At 32.6% G+C, this 20,136-nt stretch overlaps 1 protein-coding gene across 1 annotated transcript; it reads right to left on the reverse strand.

Moving 5' to 3' along the window:
• Positions 1 to 503: 503 nt before the first annotated feature.
• On the reverse strand, positions 504 to 3,770 carry LOC127858465 (neurogenic locus notch homolog protein 3-like). The gene is made up of 6 exons (XM_052395657.1): positions 3,390 to 3,770; positions 2,900 to 3,088; positions 2,389 to 2,502; positions 1,957 to 2,202; positions 1,314 to 1,517; positions 504 to 1,063 (listed from the first exon to the last, which is right to left on the reverse strand). Exons 1-6 carry the CDS (start codon positions 3,748 to 3,750, stop codon positions 888 to 890), a joined length of 1,290 nt encoding a protein of 429 aa, XP_052251617.1. The 5' UTR covers positions 3,751 to 3,770; the 3' UTR covers positions 504 to 887.
• Positions 3,771 to 20,136: the final 16,366 nt, after the last annotated feature.

Consider the following 20,136-nt stretch of genomic DNA (forward strand, 5'->3'; position numbering starts at 1 on the left):
AAAGTTCGGGTGATGTTTAGATTATAAAGACTCAGTTGTGTACAATTGTCAATTGTTTTATATAGTCACATAATTTCACCAAAACAGAATGAACAACTTAAAAGGCAGTCAATTGAAAAGGTAAGTGCTACTGTTACACTTGAGGTGTATCAATATTTCTTCGTGTCGACGTCTTATGAATTCTAATAACTTAATAATTATAACAATGTGTGTGATTCATCCAAAAATATAGCAATTATTTTGTAAAAAAGTGACGTTGTTTGAAATGATAAAAATAATTGAATATACCACACAACATTTTCAAATTATTGTATTATTGTGTCTGTCATAGTAACAAACTGTTTTAGTTTCGATTGGGTCGTTTATGGATTTTCTTGGAGTATACACTATAACTTATATAATTATGTTTCGCATTGGTGATTAACAGATATTTTAAAATTGATTAGTTTCACGTGAACTAAATATAACTTTTAAAAGTGGGTGGAAGGCAAGACAAACATACATACATTTATATAATGTTTATTGAAAATAAAAACGGTATTTTCTTTGCATATTACTTTATATTTACAGTTTCGCGGCACAGTTGGAGAGCAACTAAATTTTCTCTAGTTTAGATATAACTACATGTTATTCGAGTACTCGTCAATGTCGGATATAAGAAATATAATTACGAAATGCATGCGTTTAATTCAAGTGCAGACTTTCAAGTGAGTGTTTTTATGACGAAGCCGCTGTGTACATACGTTTAATTTTTGCACACACTACATATATTACCTAAAAGTTACAAATATGTTCATGACCAAAAAGGCAAACACAATTAGATCTAATATCGGTGGAAATTGTTCTGTTGTTAGTTTACTTTAATATACTCTATGACTGATTGATGGTTAGCCACATCTTATTTTAGTCTTTCTTTCATTGCACTCCGCTGTGAAGCCATCACAAAGCGAATGAAACACTGACTGCTTTAAATCGTGTATGTACTGTTTCGCAACGGCATTATCAGAAACGGAGCAGGAAGTAAATGCTGGAAGTGATTCGGCCACATCGTTTGCAAAAACGCCTGAAAGACACAATACTCATCATATGCTGATCGCCAGGTTTAAATTATTACAATTGTTATTACCGCACTATTTAAATATTGGACAAGGCAGTTTAATTGAGAAATGCAATTTGATAACTGTCATCAGTTCATATAAATGCATCGTACTGTAGTATGTGTAAAGCACTTCATAGAAAGTCATATACAATTAAAAGACATGAGTAATCGAATCAATACAATACTATAAAGACTAAAAGCATGACACACTTACCAGTCTTGATACAATTAAATGGGTATGATTGTGGGCTCCATTCACCTGTAGCCAAACATACGTAGATAATGCTGCGTTTGGAACCAGGGTGCAGTGTAAAGCCATTCAAGCAATAAACGTGGCATATTTTTGCGTAGTCGGTGTGCCAGCCATTACACACCACGATTCCGTGTTCTGGTGGATTGAGAGTTGGACATGGATTGGCTGTAAAAAATGCCACATCTGGATACGTTTGTATTAAATGTCTGAACAAGCTCGTTACAATGTCTTTTTATCTGTTTTGAAAGCCATTAATATGTTGTTGTTCACCGCGTTTAGTTAGTAATATCAACGTGTCCATTAAAACATGTATCGTCTGCTGAACGACATTGTTGTACCTGTATACACAATTTGGGCCTACTTTAATTAGAAAGTAAAAACATCCGCATTTAAAATTTACCGCAGTTTTCAAAATTATCAACATCTACAAATTAAGATGTAAATTATACTAAATTACTTTTGAGCTTTAACATTCAATCTAATTTATTATAAATTCGATAACAAAGCAATTGATCAAATAAGCTTGTGTTGAACAATATTTACCAATATCAATTAACCATTTTGTCAACGCATACCCGAATGTATGGCGATTATGCATGCTTACGTTTCACTGTAATTACAAAAGTGCACTCGGCTGATAAGCCATTAGACGGCTTCACTGCTGTGTACTGCACCGTATGTACGCCCCACGGGAATTCGTAACTACTGAGTGGGTAGTTCTTAGACACCGTTACATTGAAGCCATGTGGATCTTTGAACACGGGTTCCGTCCAGGTTTGATTGCTTGTCATGGATGTCACATTTGTAGTTTTGTGCTTAGGACATCCAGTCACCACGGGTGGTTGAATATCTTACACATGATACAAAAAGATGACAATTGTAAATGTGTTAAATACTTTAAGTGAATGGAAGATTGTAAGATAAAACATCACACTATTTATTTATTTTTTTATATATATATTTGATAATTTTAATAGTTTGTAACATATATATTATAATGACGCATAAGTCTCATCCATCGTATGCATCCGCTTACCTATGTCGCAGTTTCTTCCCGACCAATTGTGACGACACATGCATTTGTAGTCTCCCGGTAGATTTGTGCATGTAGCCCCATTTTTGCACGGATAGCTGTTGCAGGACAGAGCATCTACAATTAACAATAAAAAGGATATTTCGTATCAGTGAGTGACTTAAATTTCATTGGTCTACAACTGACACATAAATACCAATGACCACCATCCGTTGTTGATGAAACTTATAAGTTAATGAAATCGTAAAGATCAGTAATTGCATTTCTTCGGAGCAATTTTATTATGTTTTACGGTAAACACATATTGTTTTTATAATATGTTTGAATTGATATAATGAAATCACTTGATGTTTTGTTATTTTCTTGTAAATAGGCATATCTCAATATTTCGAGTAAAGTAAAATAAAACTATGCTTAGTTAGACTGTGCTATGTTTACATGTATCGGTGTATGACAGTGAGGCTGTACTAAAATATATAACAGACACATTATGTTTTGGTTTGGAACTACATACATGCACATTCCGGGGCATTTCCGGTCCAATATCCACTATACGAGCCTGTACATGTGCGCACAGTGCTCTTCGATGGATCTCTGAACGTGTATCCTGGGTTACAGTTGTATTCAACCTTACCATTGTACTTGTACGATTTTACAATGTAAGAACCATGGCTGATTGGTCCTGGGCTGCCGCACGTTACCTCTGTAACCATATAACTATCTCAAAATATGATTCGCGTGAATTATTTACAATTGTTGATGCACACGGAGCTTAGAAAATTTAAATCACCGTTAATAGATTTTTACGTCACGCTCAAAATAATCGATATAAGTGAGCTCAAACGAAAGAACCAAGAAAGTGAATTGTAACCTTTTAATGTATATATCGATACTTATTTATACTCAAGTTGAACGCGTTGATGATACAATACATTTGAAAATATTATCATCGTTTTTAAATACACATTTAATATACTATACGAATAATATATTGTCAGAATAACCTTCTTCGCAACACGGGCCGTGAAAACCTGCTGCACATGAACAAAATCCGGAGAAGAAACCACTCGATGATTGGAACGTGCCGCCGTGTGAGCATTGTCTGTTACATGCCTGGTAATCCCAACCCATGTCGTTAGATGCGCAATTTTCAAATACGCCACATTCGGGGACATCATCTGCCCCAACTTTACGCATTCTTTTTTGATACCCACCTCCGCAAGACTTGGTGCATGTAGACCAAGCTTCCCATGTCCCCCAATAACAATTACAACTTTTCCATGTTGAAGCTAAGTCCGCAGTCACTACAGAACACATACATACTGTTATTATTGCAATGCTTGCATAATATGTGCATTGTGTCATGACTACGATGTATGAATAGTTAGCTTTCGTGGAATGAACGATGTGTGAGCTGAGTAGCTACGTGTCTTGTGAGCATTAAGCCAATCAACAAAAATCAGGTCAATGGTTTATACTGTTAGTTCGCTTTACGATAATTTCGCTTTACGAGGAGGAGTTCTAAGTGTGTATTGCGTACATTTTATGCTTACGAATTACAATGAGGTTAAATGTAAGAAATGTGTGTTCCGCATTTCGATTTTGAGTTACTTTGCTATCGTATTGAGCGCAATGTATGTGAAACATAATAAACATATTTTACCTTTATATTGAAAAACCTTAGACCGTAATGGATTAATTCAGCCTCAGCAAAAACAGTGATTTGCATTTAAAATTCTGCAAACGACCCCGTTAAAACAATAATCAAAACCCAACCGAGCCATCTATATACCATATTTATTTGAAGCATCCCTTTATTTCATATATTTGATCATAGTCATATCCTTAGGTTATTGAAATATTTTTGTAATCAGTGACCCAGATACAAACCCATATTTGATTGAGTGATCTTCTCACGTAATATGGTTCCTTAATGTTGTTCGAAATACAAGTTTACTAATTTATTAGGGCGCTACCTTCATGTAACAGGTGTTTAATGGTATACTTCGCCCACTAGGTTCCAGTTATGTTAACCAAGCAGCCTACCATTGGCTAGTTTACATTCAAATACATTCGCACTGAGTGAAGGTAGTCGTGATGACATACATTTAATGCTATTTGAAACTACGTCTTGATTATGTTTATAAGACGACTAAGCATAAAGTTTCGTTGCAAAAAGTAAATTCGTGCTCGAGTTAAGGAACACAAACCTTGATGCCTACCTCATACAAAATGTCAGGCGACATCTTGTTATAAAATCTGAATATGTATGTATGAAGTTTAACTAAAATGTGTTTCAAAGATATTTAGCAAACTACTAACTCCCATAATCAGAACTTTATTTCAATACTTTATTTCAAGATTTGTTTTTACCTTGTCAAATTTTCATGAATGTCTCGATAGTATTATATGAATATAAACCGATTTCATGGATGAAGAAAGCGGAACACTTGTTTACGATATTCAGCACATACTCTTTTAATGTCACCAACCAATCAGGAAATCATTTATGTTTTTGAGTGATTAACAACTTGTAAAGATAAAGTTGCTACAAAATAATGTCGTTAAACGTGATCGTTCTCTTCTTCATCCTCTCAAGACATGTGAGTACAAGGAACATCACTTTGAAAAATACTTTACATGAGAAAAACATAAATGGGGAATTCGTAAATTCTTCCTACAATATGATTTGATTTTTCACTAGTTTTTATACTTAAACGTGAAGATTACAAGAAAAAAGTAAATCATTCCTTACACACTAAACGGTCTTAAAAAGGATTCAATTTCAATATTCAGTAAACAGAAAAGCCTCTTTAATAGGATTCACATGAGAGTTTATACTCATAAGAAAACTAGTTGATCTTTATAACAATCAAGCGTACATGTAATATGAAGCCTTTCAAAATTAGCGTGCTGGGCATAAACGCGTGGCCGGACATTATTTAGCCTATACATTCATTAAATGAGAAATGCATATATATTACATGCTGTTCATGTATAAGACCTGTACCGGTTTGAACATACGGGATTAAAGAACTTCGTCTGTTATGTACATAAGATACTTCTAAGAAACTTGGTATACTTTAAAACTGTAACGTGAGGATACAATGTGTCTGTTGACCGATCACATCAACTGGACGTTCTAAAACAATTATGTACAAAGTACATATATAACTTGATCCTGCGATTTCTAAGAAAGTACTTAAATGGAAGATGCTTAAACAACTAAGTCGGCTTAAAAGGGTAATGTAAGGATAACACAAAACTTTAAGTTTTTCAACAGAGTATCATAAACATATGTATGACCAAAAGAATTTCAATGACTTAACCCATGTATGCCTAGCGTCAAGAAAAAAGGCCTTGGCAAATAGCGTAGACCCAGATGAGATGCCGCATGATGCGGCATCTCATCAGGGTCTATGCTGTTTGCTTAAAGGAATTTCTGTAAGAACAATTCTAAATACAGAAATTAATATACTAGACATCCCTGATTTTGGAAATAAATTGATCCAATTTAGAAGGATGGGAGAGTCCACTAGGCATAAATGGTATAAATCCGGGAGGTAAGGGCATTGTTATGATATTCACATCTTGCACATGCATCATCCGTAGTTCCTTGTGTAGCTTAAAGTATTCTTCAGGATCAGGGAGTGAACAGTCCTTTGGCAAATGCGAATACACGGGTTATTGAGTTGGTTTGCTGCAGTTTATTAATACAAACCAACGGTTTGTTAAAATGTGCTAGAGAAAAGGGACGCAACTACTCTTTGAGATTACCAACGTTAGTTTACACGACTATATTTCCCTTGCACTGAAGAAAGCAAAGCAATTATTCCCAACCATGTACAATGTAACTGAATGGATTTACAAAAATGGTTTGAATGCAATAACATGTCACTATAAAACGTTTTTCTTTTAAAGCAATTTAATACGAACAAGTACCAAGACATGTAAATGAATACAATATTATTAAAACAAATGTTATCTTTTGCATATTCTAAAAGTATACTTCACAAATCAAACGCACTTTATCTAACCTTTCTTTAAATGTGCAGAGATAAGATTGAATTGATCATCCGGTGCTGGGTTTAATGATTTCCTAGCATAAATAGATGCCTTTCTTACTTACTAGATTCCTTGTCATTTGTACGTGGTTAACGTGCGTGTTCACGGTTACAACATCTTGAAAAAAGCGACATCAAAACAATACTCTGAAAGTTACTTTTATAGTTCACTTGGACTTATCAGTTAAATGATAAAAACATAGTTTTATATATTAACATGTCTAAATACAATTAAAATGGATATTTATGTGATTCAGATATATATTACGGACGAAATCTGCCGCGTAGCCCTTGTACGTATCAGTTTTCGACGAACATAAAGATATATCTTCGCAGCTCGAAATTGTTTGCCACACGTCGCATATTTTCTTTTTGTTATTTACTTGAATTTGAAGCAACATAAACACTGTGACAATTGCTATATGTACAATCCTCATACACAATTTAACGGGTATAATTATTTTGTGACAAATAGTTCTCAATAGTTTTTGCGTTTTTTTTTATTTTCTCCGTTAAATTAAGTATTTTTCCCGCCAGTTTGTAATGTTTCCTGTTTCTATTTCCCGGTCTTAAATCGGTACCTAGACAGGACGCCATTAAACAGCTTGTTCTCTACAACTCGTTATAACTGTTTCGAATACAACCATATTAAACATAACTGGTCTAATATGTCCTGTCTATATCCTGTTGTCATTGCTCGAATAAGATTAGTTTCGAAAGTATCCGATTTGATCAAGTCAACACCTTATTGTTATATTATCATCCTAATAAATCATAAACACTTATTAAAAAAGTTTTGTTCTATACATCAAACCCTGCGTTGGTTTTGAGCTTTAAAGGGGACGTAACCAAAGCGAAATGTAATATTGAAATCTGTGTTTATTCTCTAAACCGGTCGCGAGCGGTTCATTTTAGTATTCGTTGACAGCAGATGTTATTCAAAGCGATACACTGTTCATGTTCTTGATTTCTTGCATAATTAAAAAGGTGCATTGATTTATTATTCATTGTTAACAACTAAAAAACAACAACAAAATAATTGTAATCATTATTCTAATAATAAATATTTTTAAGCTTTTGTTTTGATATGAACCAATATTTGTATTATTAAAACTACTTTTTTACTCCAACAACGTATTTATAGTGTATTTATTTGAACAGCTGATTTCATTTTTATATAATAAAGTTGCATATATACGTTTTTACTTTCATTCTTTTTTGGTATTCATTACAGACTTATACCGATTTGTATACTATTGCCAAATAAGCATTGAATGTAGTATTCCCAACACTTTATTGAATGACATTCGATTTTTCCTCATGTAAGTAGTACATGTTCCATTACAGTCTTATTCGAACTTCTAATTCCATGTGTACATACAAGTCGCAATGAATATATGGACAGTTATACTTGCATGCATCAACATATTCAAAATAAAGCAAGGTCAATCACAGTCACAGAAGCAAATTCCAACGCAAAACACACGTAACTTTGCCAAAGTAACGCGCAGTTATTTAAATAATTCGAATGTAAACTCTACAGAACTTAATGTGACCATTATTATTATTATTATAAGTCACAAGCATGTTCGTTTGTTTGTAATAAACATCATTTGAATGTCACAAGTACTTAACATAATTAATGCATGCAACCACAAATTAAAAATAGCTTCAGATCAAAAGCAACCTCTTCAAATACAAAAGTCACAAACGCGTACTTAAGCTGAAGTACCTAATGTGATTAAAGGCCATTTCAATGCATCAAATTCGACATTGAACATCTGCATTTCATTTCACCAGTGTAATGCTAGTCAAACCGGCATTGTAAATTGCAATGTGACGACTACCAATAAGAAACTTTAAGTTACAAACTTGAGTAATGAAATCAAGAATTTGAACCAAAGGTGCTCACCCACACACATGAAAATAAATAAATAAGTCAACATTTGACCATGCATCAACGTCTAGCTGTAGTAATATCCTTAATGTGGAAAACAACACATGCACAAGTGTAAGCAATAAGCAAATTGTGTACATGGTTTGGTAAATGATTCAGTGGAACAATATCGCTTACAAATGAGCACGCGATGTGGTAAGGCAACAATATATGAAATTAAGGCAGCATGTGATATATTGCCGATACACATAAACATATGGTTAAAGGCAAATCATGTAATTCAGAAACAGGACATACATAATGTGTATACACAAGACATCCTGACACATCGCCACATTAATCGGATCTGGATGTGACTTTTCTTCGGTGGAGCAGTAACTTTACATTTATTTCAGAGACAATGTCTCACAAAAATAAACTCCTCTCCAACACGCAAATACACAATCAAATCAACTGTCACCAGTCCCAAAATTGCATAAAAAGTACTACACAACAAAACAAAAGAGTTAAAGATTCTAAGAAGAGTGATGTAGCGTCAAATTTATTAAACATACAAGCAAACAATAACTAAAATCTTCAAATAGTTAAAAAGCGGAGAAACAAAAAACAAAGAATGCTACAAAAGTCTTTAAACAAACACATGAACAAACTTGCTCAACTTTCTTTAGCCTGAATAAACAGGACACATTTCAGAATTGTTTGAATTTAGGTATTGACTTCGTTTATCCTGAACATTTGGAAAAAATGTACAATAATACGGTGCATCATTATTATCACATTGCCAATCTCAAATAAATTTTTTTTAACCCAAAACAATTTGGGCCCTGGAAAAAATGCCCCTGCAAACATTTCCCATTATCTTTATTTAAACAGCAAATAATAAGCCGAATGCCACCACTTATTTATGTTGACATGCTTTACCATGGGTAAATTGCGGCAACTGACAATTGTGTTATATATCGACAAATTATTAGTGAACCATTTGCGCAGACAATTCAGATAATGTGTGTCCCTAAATTTTGAAATAATGCAGATTTAAATATGTCCATTGCATTTAGCCTTTTGAACATGAATTTATCGTTATAAAAATGACCATTTGTCGGTTAATATCGACGTTTACCAGACATCAATCATATCCGATAGTCACGAATGTAATAGACGTGGATGTGTAGTGGGATCGTCCCGATATAATGATAGTCATTACATGTACTACGTGAAATTTTGTTTATTCTATTTCTTTGTGTTCGACCACTAAGACATTAATCCGCGGGTCTTCTTTGCTCATGTGTTAGTTATGGCCGAAACATTTTACTGAATTGTATCGCGTTGTGATTTTTTATCCATTGAATTTAATCGGTCTAGTATTGTTTAGAGAATGACATAGTTTGGATAAATTGGCGTAGCTAGTTATGGCATACACTTCTGACATCGAAAGGTTCGTGTGCTCATTTAAAATTGTTCAATGGGTGCACTGGGTATTTGAAATCAATTGCGCAATTGCCATGCCTATAACTGTCCCATTTGATTGTAAGGTAAGCTGGTGAACATTGACAAATTTGCGCAATTGTCTTTTCAATGTTAGACTATTTGTGTTTTTTGTGGTTTGACTCCAAAGATTGTTTCGATTATTTCATGTTTATGGTCACCCAGCCAAATTAAAAAAACACACTTATGATCTAAAATCTTGTTCCATCCACGTTTGATTTTGTTAATAAGAAAACAATCATGTTTTTCAATCTTCACACCTTTTATTACCTTTTAAGTATCCAATTACAATATGCATATTTCCAAACATAATATGATATATATGATAAATTGTATAAAGTTATATCAAAGCAGTATCATCATTTATTCCCCTTTAAATTGCATAGGAAAGGCACCTCAGATGTGCAAAAACCATTAGCAATACCCCATGATTCCATTCTTCCCAACAGTCCGATGCAAGCGTAGGATGAAACGCTCAAAGGAAACCAGGGAAGCCAGTGCTGGTAGTCCATGTTAATTTGGGCGTGTTCCCGAGTTACCCATGTCCATGTATCATTTGACCTTTTTCCGTCAATCCAATATCCGACATTATCCGTATTCGCACCACGTATCTTTTCGAGGGATTCCAAATTCGGCCTCATCCATCACTATGGCCAAACCATTGTGATTCTTTTCACAGAACTTCTGTGCATTTTGCCATGTTAAATTTAGGTGAACGATGACATACTCTGTAGGAAAAAGGGACATATCTGAAAACACATTGAAATAAAACGTTCCAATATTAGCTTTAATACATGACATAATACGTACAGCAATTAACTCTTTGAAAAGCGTATCATCTTTTAAGTATGTTTATAAAATTGTATAATCGTTTATATAACCAAATATGGAAAGTTGCGTGTCCATACTATGAAGTTATACAAAATCTATTTTATCTTAAGGTAGCGCACCCGTAATGGGCACCTTTCCAAATATAATCTATTGTATTATTTTCCTAATCAGACTCATTTTACTGAATTACATGCACATTTTTAGGTAGGCTTTCCATGTTTAAAAAAACAATATACTGATTTTTTTTAAACCACCCCCACGTTCGGCTTTTGTCCAGTTTATTTGCACCCCTGGAGTATATGAAATTTCCATAATTCATCCAGATTTCCAAATTTATGGGCATAAACTTGGTGTGTACAGATGCAGTGAAGGTGTTTAAAGTTTAAACAAGATGAAATGAGTATTATTTTACAGACATTTATTTTTTATAACTTGTTATCTATGGAAGAGTGCCATGAAATGAAAGTGGTTTCAGCCAAGTAGAAATTGGTTTGGTTAAAAACAAAGTGTCATATAATTCCAAATAGTATTATTTAAGTAATATTTTGAACTTTGTTTTTATAGATACACTATATACAGCACAAATACCAAGAAATAGACATATTTACCGTTTACTTTTTGAAATAAAAATAAAAATGCAACATGCATGATTCGTATTTTCAGCAGTAAATCACCCAATTTAGCCATAGCGTTGTTTTAATTTTAACAATTGAAGAATGTGCATAAAAATTGCAACATCTTTAAGAATAAACATAGCTCATATGCTATATTAACTCAAATTACGTTAGAAAAGAAATAAAACGCGTCGCAAAAAGTATGCGTGGTCGGCAGGATTCGAACCTGCGCGGGAAGATCCCAAAAGATTTCTAGTCCATCGCCGTAACCACTCGACCACGACAACGTCACATTAGTATCTGCTTAAATTAGATACCCATAGGTAAACAGGTAAAAAGGCTCTTCGATCTTTAAAGAAATCGCGGTAAATCATTACGGGTGCGCTACCTTAAGAAAAATTGGTATATTGGTTTATTTATTCGTATAATCAGCAATACATGCTTTTGGAAAAATAAATCATGTCATGAAAATGTATACACCGTGAGATGAAGTTTGGCTGTACAGAGAATTAGTGTATGCAATATTGATTATTATTATTCCACAAATAAATCGTAACATACAAACGATGTCAATAGATGATATAAATAAAACAAACAAACAGGTAAAGAAACATGAAAATGTAGCAAACAATTAATGGTATATAATGTAAAGGAATTTTAACAACTAGAAAGCAAAAGAAGTATCAATAATATCGTTACGTTTCAACATTGCAAAATTCATAAATTTCGATACTTTACGGATACGCTTTACAAATGTTGTTGTTGTTTTTTCTTCAAAATAATTCAATGTGTTATATGACAGCCTTATGTTGTATTAAGATCTAAGATCTCTATAATTTGGACAATTACATTGAACAGTATATTCAGATTCAACCATACCAGTAGTACACACTTTAAACTTACAATCATTGACGTCAATATTATTAAATCTTCCTTTTTCTTTTTCTAAATGATGCGAACCCACAATCGAAATCTCCTCAATGCAATTCTATGCTATTCAGTTTCCATACATTTCAAGTAGGTTTCAAAACACATATCTTTTAAATATGTTACCATCTTTAAGCTCACTTTGAGACTGTATACAATCAAAACCAAATTTGAATGTAGACAATAGAGACTCTAAACTAGGTTGTCGGGACTTGACTTATAAATCACATTCCTTCCTCTATACAATCATTTATTCACATACAGAACGATTTTGGGAAAAAAGCAAAGTTAAAAAAAAATGTTTAAAATATAGTTATATAATACTTGAGTATGAAACGTTTTAAAAAAATCCGTTGTTGGTTATGAATTTTTTTACTAATAGAACACATACCTACCTGTATGCCTCAGACTTTGTTTTGGTCGGCAGCAAGAGTTTGGATCTGCACAGATGACACTTGTTGTCATCAGCAGTAAATGTAAAAGAACGGCACGATTCTTTCTCTCCGCATTTTTGTAAACAATCAGGCTCGGATTTGGAAGATAAAACTTCCATTTCTGTTTGACACATTCCAAAACCAGAATGCTTTTTGAAACTGTTGGATCATAAACCGCACTTGTCCTTTGTAGCACTGGCTTCGAATATTACCAGGAACACAACCGTGGGTCTCCAAAACATTTTCGGTAGTCAAGGAGTGTCCGGTGAAATAAAATATATGCCGGCCATTTAAATATTTGACAGAAAGGATTTAAGTACAAGAAAGCTTTAAATAAGTTGTACATATAACGTATGCTTCTTTTAGCTCTAGAATTTTTGTACCATTTCAAGAAAAGAAGGCAAAATATAGTTTTCCAGAGAATCATTTGCACCATTATCAGGCATCGATGTTCAAAATAAAAACGTTGGGTTATTGGTCTTAAAATCGAACGCCTTTCATATCCCATTAGAACATAATTCTGAAAGTTAATTCTAATCAGTTAAGAGCAACATATATATGTAAAATATAAAAATTAATAACCAATTGTTTTTGATAATATATCTTCAAGTAATTTATCCAGTCTGATGATAACGAACCATGTTTCCATTCAATAATGAAAGTCTATGTGCCGTAGCTAATTGTTAATTTTGTAGGAGAGACTGACAAGCTTTAATAGACTGAGTTTGTTAATAAATTCCAGAATTGAGTAAATTCGATAATTGGTATTCGAATATAGAGTTATTATCAAACAAATCAAATATATAACTGCCAAAGAAATTGTAAACTGAATGTATTCTATTTCAAGTAAATATCCTTAAGCGTCTATCAAACATAGAAATACAATGTTCAAATATCAAATATAGACATACAAAGTACTGCATTGTAGCTTGAAAATAGAAAAACATTACTAAATTAGTTAAAATAGTGGAAAACACGAAGAGACTTCAATAAAACAAAAGGTATGTTACTGCACGTAAAAGAAATATAACAAAAAACTAAAACACAACAAATACAATTATACCATGGGCTGTTTTGATAAAAGTATAAACATTGATAGAAACAGGAAACACATTGAAAAATGGACCGATGCAGGACTAAAATTATTGTAAAAAATACATTTATATCTAATCGTATCTAGAAATACCACTAAGATTTAACACACAGTTTTGTTGTGTGTATTACAAAACGGAATTGGTCAAGAAATAAAATGCACATACATTGCTGGCAACAAAGAACCCCAGCCCAGAAGTCAAAATGTGTATAACTTTATTGGCCATGGATATTTGTATTTGTAGAAATTCATCAAACATGCAAATTTGCAATAAATAAATGCATTAAGAACAACCAATTACGAAACAATCATTGTTAAAAGAGAGCTATTCGTATGAATAAAATATAATGCGAGTACTGCGTATCGGTGGGTACAACGTATCGATGTAATCCAAAATATGCAGAATATCTGCCCCAAAACTTCTTGGTTCCGTTGCCGAATGTTTACAAGTGTTTTTCCACTTTATTATAAACAAGAAAACCCGTTAAATGTATAACAATTACGATGTCAGTGTCAAAATCGTGCAAAGTTGCATAAGTTTTGTTAAGGATTGAGAAAGTATTTAACTTTTTTGATTGCTATTTTACAGAATAGGAACATGCCATAGTAAAATCACTTCACATAGTAATTCGCGTGTTGCACGGTGCCGTATTTTACATTGATGGGCATGCTACTACGATAACTCCTAGGAGCTCAAACTACATACCATTCAATTGGAATAAAATGTTGCCATTTCCTTAAAGTGTTTCCAATTAATGTTTTTTTAGTTGTTCACTATCGTCAAATTTGATCTGAAGAGAAGTCGATGTGAAATTGTTAACACTATATTGACACTCAAGGACTAGATAGTTCAAAGTTATTGCTAAGTTGTTGTTGTTGTTTTTTAAATATGAAAGCATGTTTATTTTATTTTGTTATAGTTAAATCAAATGCACATATTCTATATATATATATATATATATATATATATATATATATATATATATATATATATATATATATATATATATATATATATATATATATATATATATATATATATATATATATATATATATATGAAATAAAAGGTAAAATTGTTTGTATTTTATTTAACTAACAATTACTCTTATATAGTACACCAATAACAGGTCCAACTCTATGCTAGTAATCTACAAAGCGGCTAGCCGTTAATACACCGATACGCAGTACTGTTCATAACAAACAAAATGGCGTCCGACCGTAAGCAGAACCCAGCCAATATCGAGATAAAATGCCCCATCATATGAAAATATAAATTTATTTCTTCACCAAATGGATGAAAAAATCAAAGAACAGAGGTGTTTTCTTTGATTCATTTCGATACAAAAAAATATTAGTAGACAAAGGCTTAATACACCGATACGCGGTATCCCCATTATAAAACAATCGATTACCTTAACCTTACTTTAACTTCGCCTTTAATATTAATTGATTTAGAATAGGTACGTATTTACTATGTTTTGAACTAACATTAAACATATGTACGTTCGAACACAAACACCAACACACGCATGCATGCACAAATGAATATACGAGCACACATTATTTGAAGATTAGATTTGGATTATTAAACGGATTGTATCGGTTTTATGTTTTTACGGTGTAAGTGAGCGTGCTAGAGAAATAATGTTGAGTAAAATAATTTTATGTTTTAAATACTATGGTAACCTCATATAGGTCTTTTTGCATTAATACTTTAGCTTAATTCGAGAGAGTGTGCTTACACACGAATATTTTTTAATATATGAATAATACATGCATTAATTTGCGTAGCTGATACCTTATAGTACGCGCATTTTGGTTTCGTCAGAATATTTCGAATATATACTAGATCTAACACATCTGGTGTTATGCTCACACTCAAACGAACAAGAAGTTTAATATATACGCATTTGAATTCCTCTGCTACATTCTAGACAGAAAACTACACATCACAACAATAAAAACACGACAAAACAAGCACACGGGCAGAAATAAAATGTATTTAATAAAATAAGATATAATAAGTTTCCCATAAGGAAGTCTATTTTTTAATGCAAACTATTACATTTATATATCTGTATAATACACATTGTTGCTTCAACAATGACCAAACGATGTTGATTAAATAAGCAAATACAATTTTAACACAATGTACGGAAAACATTATAAACGTGTAACCAATTTAGAACTTTTGCAATTAAATTATACAGTTTATTTTAAATAACTTTATATATAATTTATTTTAAAAATGTATATTTTACAAATATTACCGCATTAAAATGTATAATATTGAATGCACATGTATATCACCAACACATTTGTGGCGCAAAATAAATTAAAAACTATCCACAAAAGGTATGAGGCAAAAAACATTAATTGCATACCAGGTTCGAGATGGAGTTCTTTTAACGGCAAACGTTCTCGTCATTGCGTTATATACGTGTACACGGTTCTTGATAATGCGCAAATAAGATAAGGTGCATAAAGTTTTGAAAAATCGGCATGTTTATTTAAATCTGATTTTGGCATTGACATTTACTCAGACTGTAAAAGACATCGCATAGCGCTTTTACGTTCACGTTTTATACACATTACTTCTATATTTTGTGTTACTAGTCAGTAAGCATGACTCGTTTATTGCAGCTTTAATCATCCTCCGGTATCTTTCAAGCATCTATTTGATCGTCTGAATAAACACACTATATATTTTTTTGAGTTTTATTCAAACATTAACGACCGAATCTGCATCGAGGTAATGCTAATTTAGCAAAAGGTCAACGCAAGAAAAAGTCCAATTTGAGATTAGTTTCGTACATAACTTAGCTATTAAATAATTGCAGATGCAAACATATTTATGAGACGGTTTTCAACTGAAACGCACACTATAGTGTCAGGTTCATGAAACAAATCAAACGAACTGAGATCTTACGTAGCTTAATTTTGTTAAATATAAACAAATTAAAATTGTGATACTCTCCTTCCTCCATTAATGTTCTCCTGCACTATTGTTTCCGTTGTAAATATTCTTACCAATATTTCGTGTATTCGTAGGAAGTAACAATTAGAAGGTGAATGTCAAATATTTGAAGTTAGAGTCCTGAAACAGGGAATTAATGTTGAATATATAAGAGGATAATATGGTTCATATGCATGTTGAAATAAGGAAACAGTCGTCAAAATATTTTATTGAAAATGCATGTAGACCATTGCATTTATAAATCGACTAATTATTTGATATAAGGCCCGGGCTATTAAGCAATTATGAATTTAAGTTTTGCATTTTTATCAGAGTGGTACAGTTGTTGTTCCTAATCTACTCAATTTAAGGAGGTCTACAAAAGCATAGGATCATATCGAGTATCAAAAACTTACACTTAAAAACACTATAATGAACAGCGGTGAAAGTGTAAAACTAATAAAGATTAAATACCTAAAACGCGATTAAACACTCGAACGAGGAAAGAAATTAACATATCCTGTTTTAAAGCACCCACTTTACAGGAATATCAAAAGCTGTTTACACGTTAAAATTTTACAATAATATATAGCTTAATGACGATGAAATTTTGAGTTCATTGCCTGGTTATAAAAAACTTTGACAGATCAGACCATATGTTTTATTATATTTATTTCCTCGCGGAACTATGTTGATTGATGAGTAAACAAAATGGATTCAATTATCCCATCGGTGTCAATACATGTAACTTTACCAGAGTTGCGACACCTTAAGGGTTTCGCAGGATGGAATGAGTGGGGAGATCAAATCAAATTGTAAACCGATTATTTCTACCAAAAAATTGGGTACGAAAAACATTTGGGTACGAAAAAAATAAATGGGTAAGAATAAAAAAATGTGGGTACGAAAACGTTTGGATACGAAAAAAAATTGGGTACGAAAAAAATGGGAACGAAAAAATAATTGAGTACGAAAAAATTTGGGTACGAAAAATTTGGGTAGAAAAAAAATGGGAACGAAAAAATTTGGGTACGAAAAAAAATTGGGTACGAAAAATTTTGGGTAAAAAAAAAGAGTGTGTACGAAAAAGTTTGGGTACAAAAAAAGTTTGGGTACGAAAAAATGGGTACGAAAAAAAAATTGGGTACGAAAACATGTGGGTACGAAAAAAAATTGGGTACGAAAAAAAATTGGGTACGAAATAAATGGGTCCGAAAAAAAAAAATTGGGTACGAAAAAATTTGGGTACGAAAAAAATGGGTACGAAACAAAAATTTGGGTACCAAAAAAATTTAGAAGGAAAAAAATGGGTACAAAAACATTTGGGTACGAAAAACATTTGATTAAGAAAAATATTTGGGTACGAAAAAAATGGGTACGAAAAAAAATTCTGGGTACAATGGGTTCATGTTAAGGTTTTAGCATGGCAGACGCCGGTGGCGAAAAGACACTTCATGACACAATGAGCTTGCTATGACAAAACCTTTTGTCCGAAAACAGCCGAGCTCATATGCATAAATCAGTGAGTAATAGTACTTATACTCAATAAAAGCTAGGCACAGCGTATAAAATCAGAACCACTGGGCCGAATCTGCTGAAACTTGGTCGCATTATAGATTATGGTCCAAACAAGCTACAGAATGAGCGCTTCTGGACCTGACAGCGTAAAACATTAACAGATAACGGACAGCACAAAATGGGTCATTTTGTAAAAAAAAAGAGTAAACTTTAAGTGGCATTTAATGACTTTAAGACATCAGAAAGTTCAAATGTTTCATAATCTGCACACTTCGACTTGTTTGTTTTTTTTACAAATTTAGAAGCATTTATCCTTGGGGTGTATATAAACCCTGTTATTCAATGTCAAAAATAGCTAAGCAGCAATTCCCCTTTAACATTATTCCTTATATTTAATTGTATTGTTTAAAAAGATAACTGTGTATATTTAATCATAATGGCTCCGTATTTCACACTTGATAGGCCACTGCTGGGGCTTGAACCCAGAACTCATCTCACATTGTAAGATGCATTTTTCAATTAAACTACAATGACTGTATCGTGTGAAGTGGAGCCAACATACGCCCACATAAGTGAAAAAATCATTACGTCGATATATTTGTCCTGGGCGTTTTCGGACATGTCGCATAACTGTTTACAACAAAAGATGTATACATAGATAAATATACATACATGTAAATGGGGAAAAAATGAACCGTCTATTTTTTATTTTTGCTTCATATAAACACATTTCCTAGCCATGATTTAAAATTGTATCATGTTGAAATCATTTTTAGACAGAATATTACTGAAACTGCAATAAACAATAAGATGGATAGATATAATGTTTAATTCTATCTTAATGTTTAATTCTATCTAGTACAATGAACAAATGTTCTTCCGATGCCATTTTCACTAAGGTATAGGTATTGAATCCTGATATATATACGACTAAAAATGAACATCTAAACAGCAGTATTTTACATGAAGAGTACTCACAAAACCACAACAATAATACTCGATGAATGGGCTGTCCGAAATCCGAAAAATATGTACACTACAATAACAAGACGTTAATACAAAATATGCACGTTAACATTATTCAAGATATGAAAGCAAAATATCAAGGGATATAGGAAATATTTGGGGTGGTACGCACACTTTAACATAGAGTCAGTGTGCAAATTTCACTTTTGAAACCACTAGCCTGTTCGGGCTACCAGATGGAATTTTTCACTAGCCCGAACCAAAGTTTACTAGCCCGAACTGTTTATCACAAGTTTTTAAAATAAGTTGATATTTTTGCGGTTCTGGATAGATTTTATTGCAGGTAGGGTGTAATTGATAGGGATTGCAACTAACAGTTGATCCCAATTAACTGGAAATGTTATTATAATATTTCAATGACACAATACGATTATAATATTTATGTATGAGGATATTCGTCAATCAATACCTTACATGCAGTCAAGATGCAAAGGTATATATCCAGTCTGTAAATAATTTTAGATGTCAATTGTCCCAAATTTGAAATCCGAAACATTTAGCCGAAAGTCTGAGGCCGTATGATAAAGCGAATAGAGGGCAGTGTCTCCTCCCCCTAGCTTACTGTTCTTTTTTATAGTCTTTCTAGGTCCAATTCTGGTGAGTACAATGTGAAAAATTATCAACCAGACCATCCGTAACATCACATGTGTATTCATCATTCTAGATATTTTTTTATCAAGAATGTCGAAAATAAATTAAAATCGACAGATAATACCGTATCTGGAAACAACTGTCCAAAAACATATCAATGTCAGTCTTTGCACGTAAAATAAAATATGCATATCGTTTGACTGCCAAAACTGAAAATCAGTAAAAAGTAACCAAGCAACTACGCTATCAATATATAATTTGGTTGACATATTCTATTAAAATATGATATTGCAATGTGTTAATTCGTCAATA

Source organism: Dreissena polymorpha, chromosome 14 (assembly GCF_020536995.1).
Source record: "Dreissena polymorpha isolate Duluth1 chromosome 14, UMN_Dpol_1.0, whole genome shotgun sequence".
Taxonomy (NCBI): domain Eukaryota; kingdom Metazoa; phylum Mollusca; class Bivalvia; order Myida; family Dreissenidae; genus Dreissena; species Dreissena polymorpha.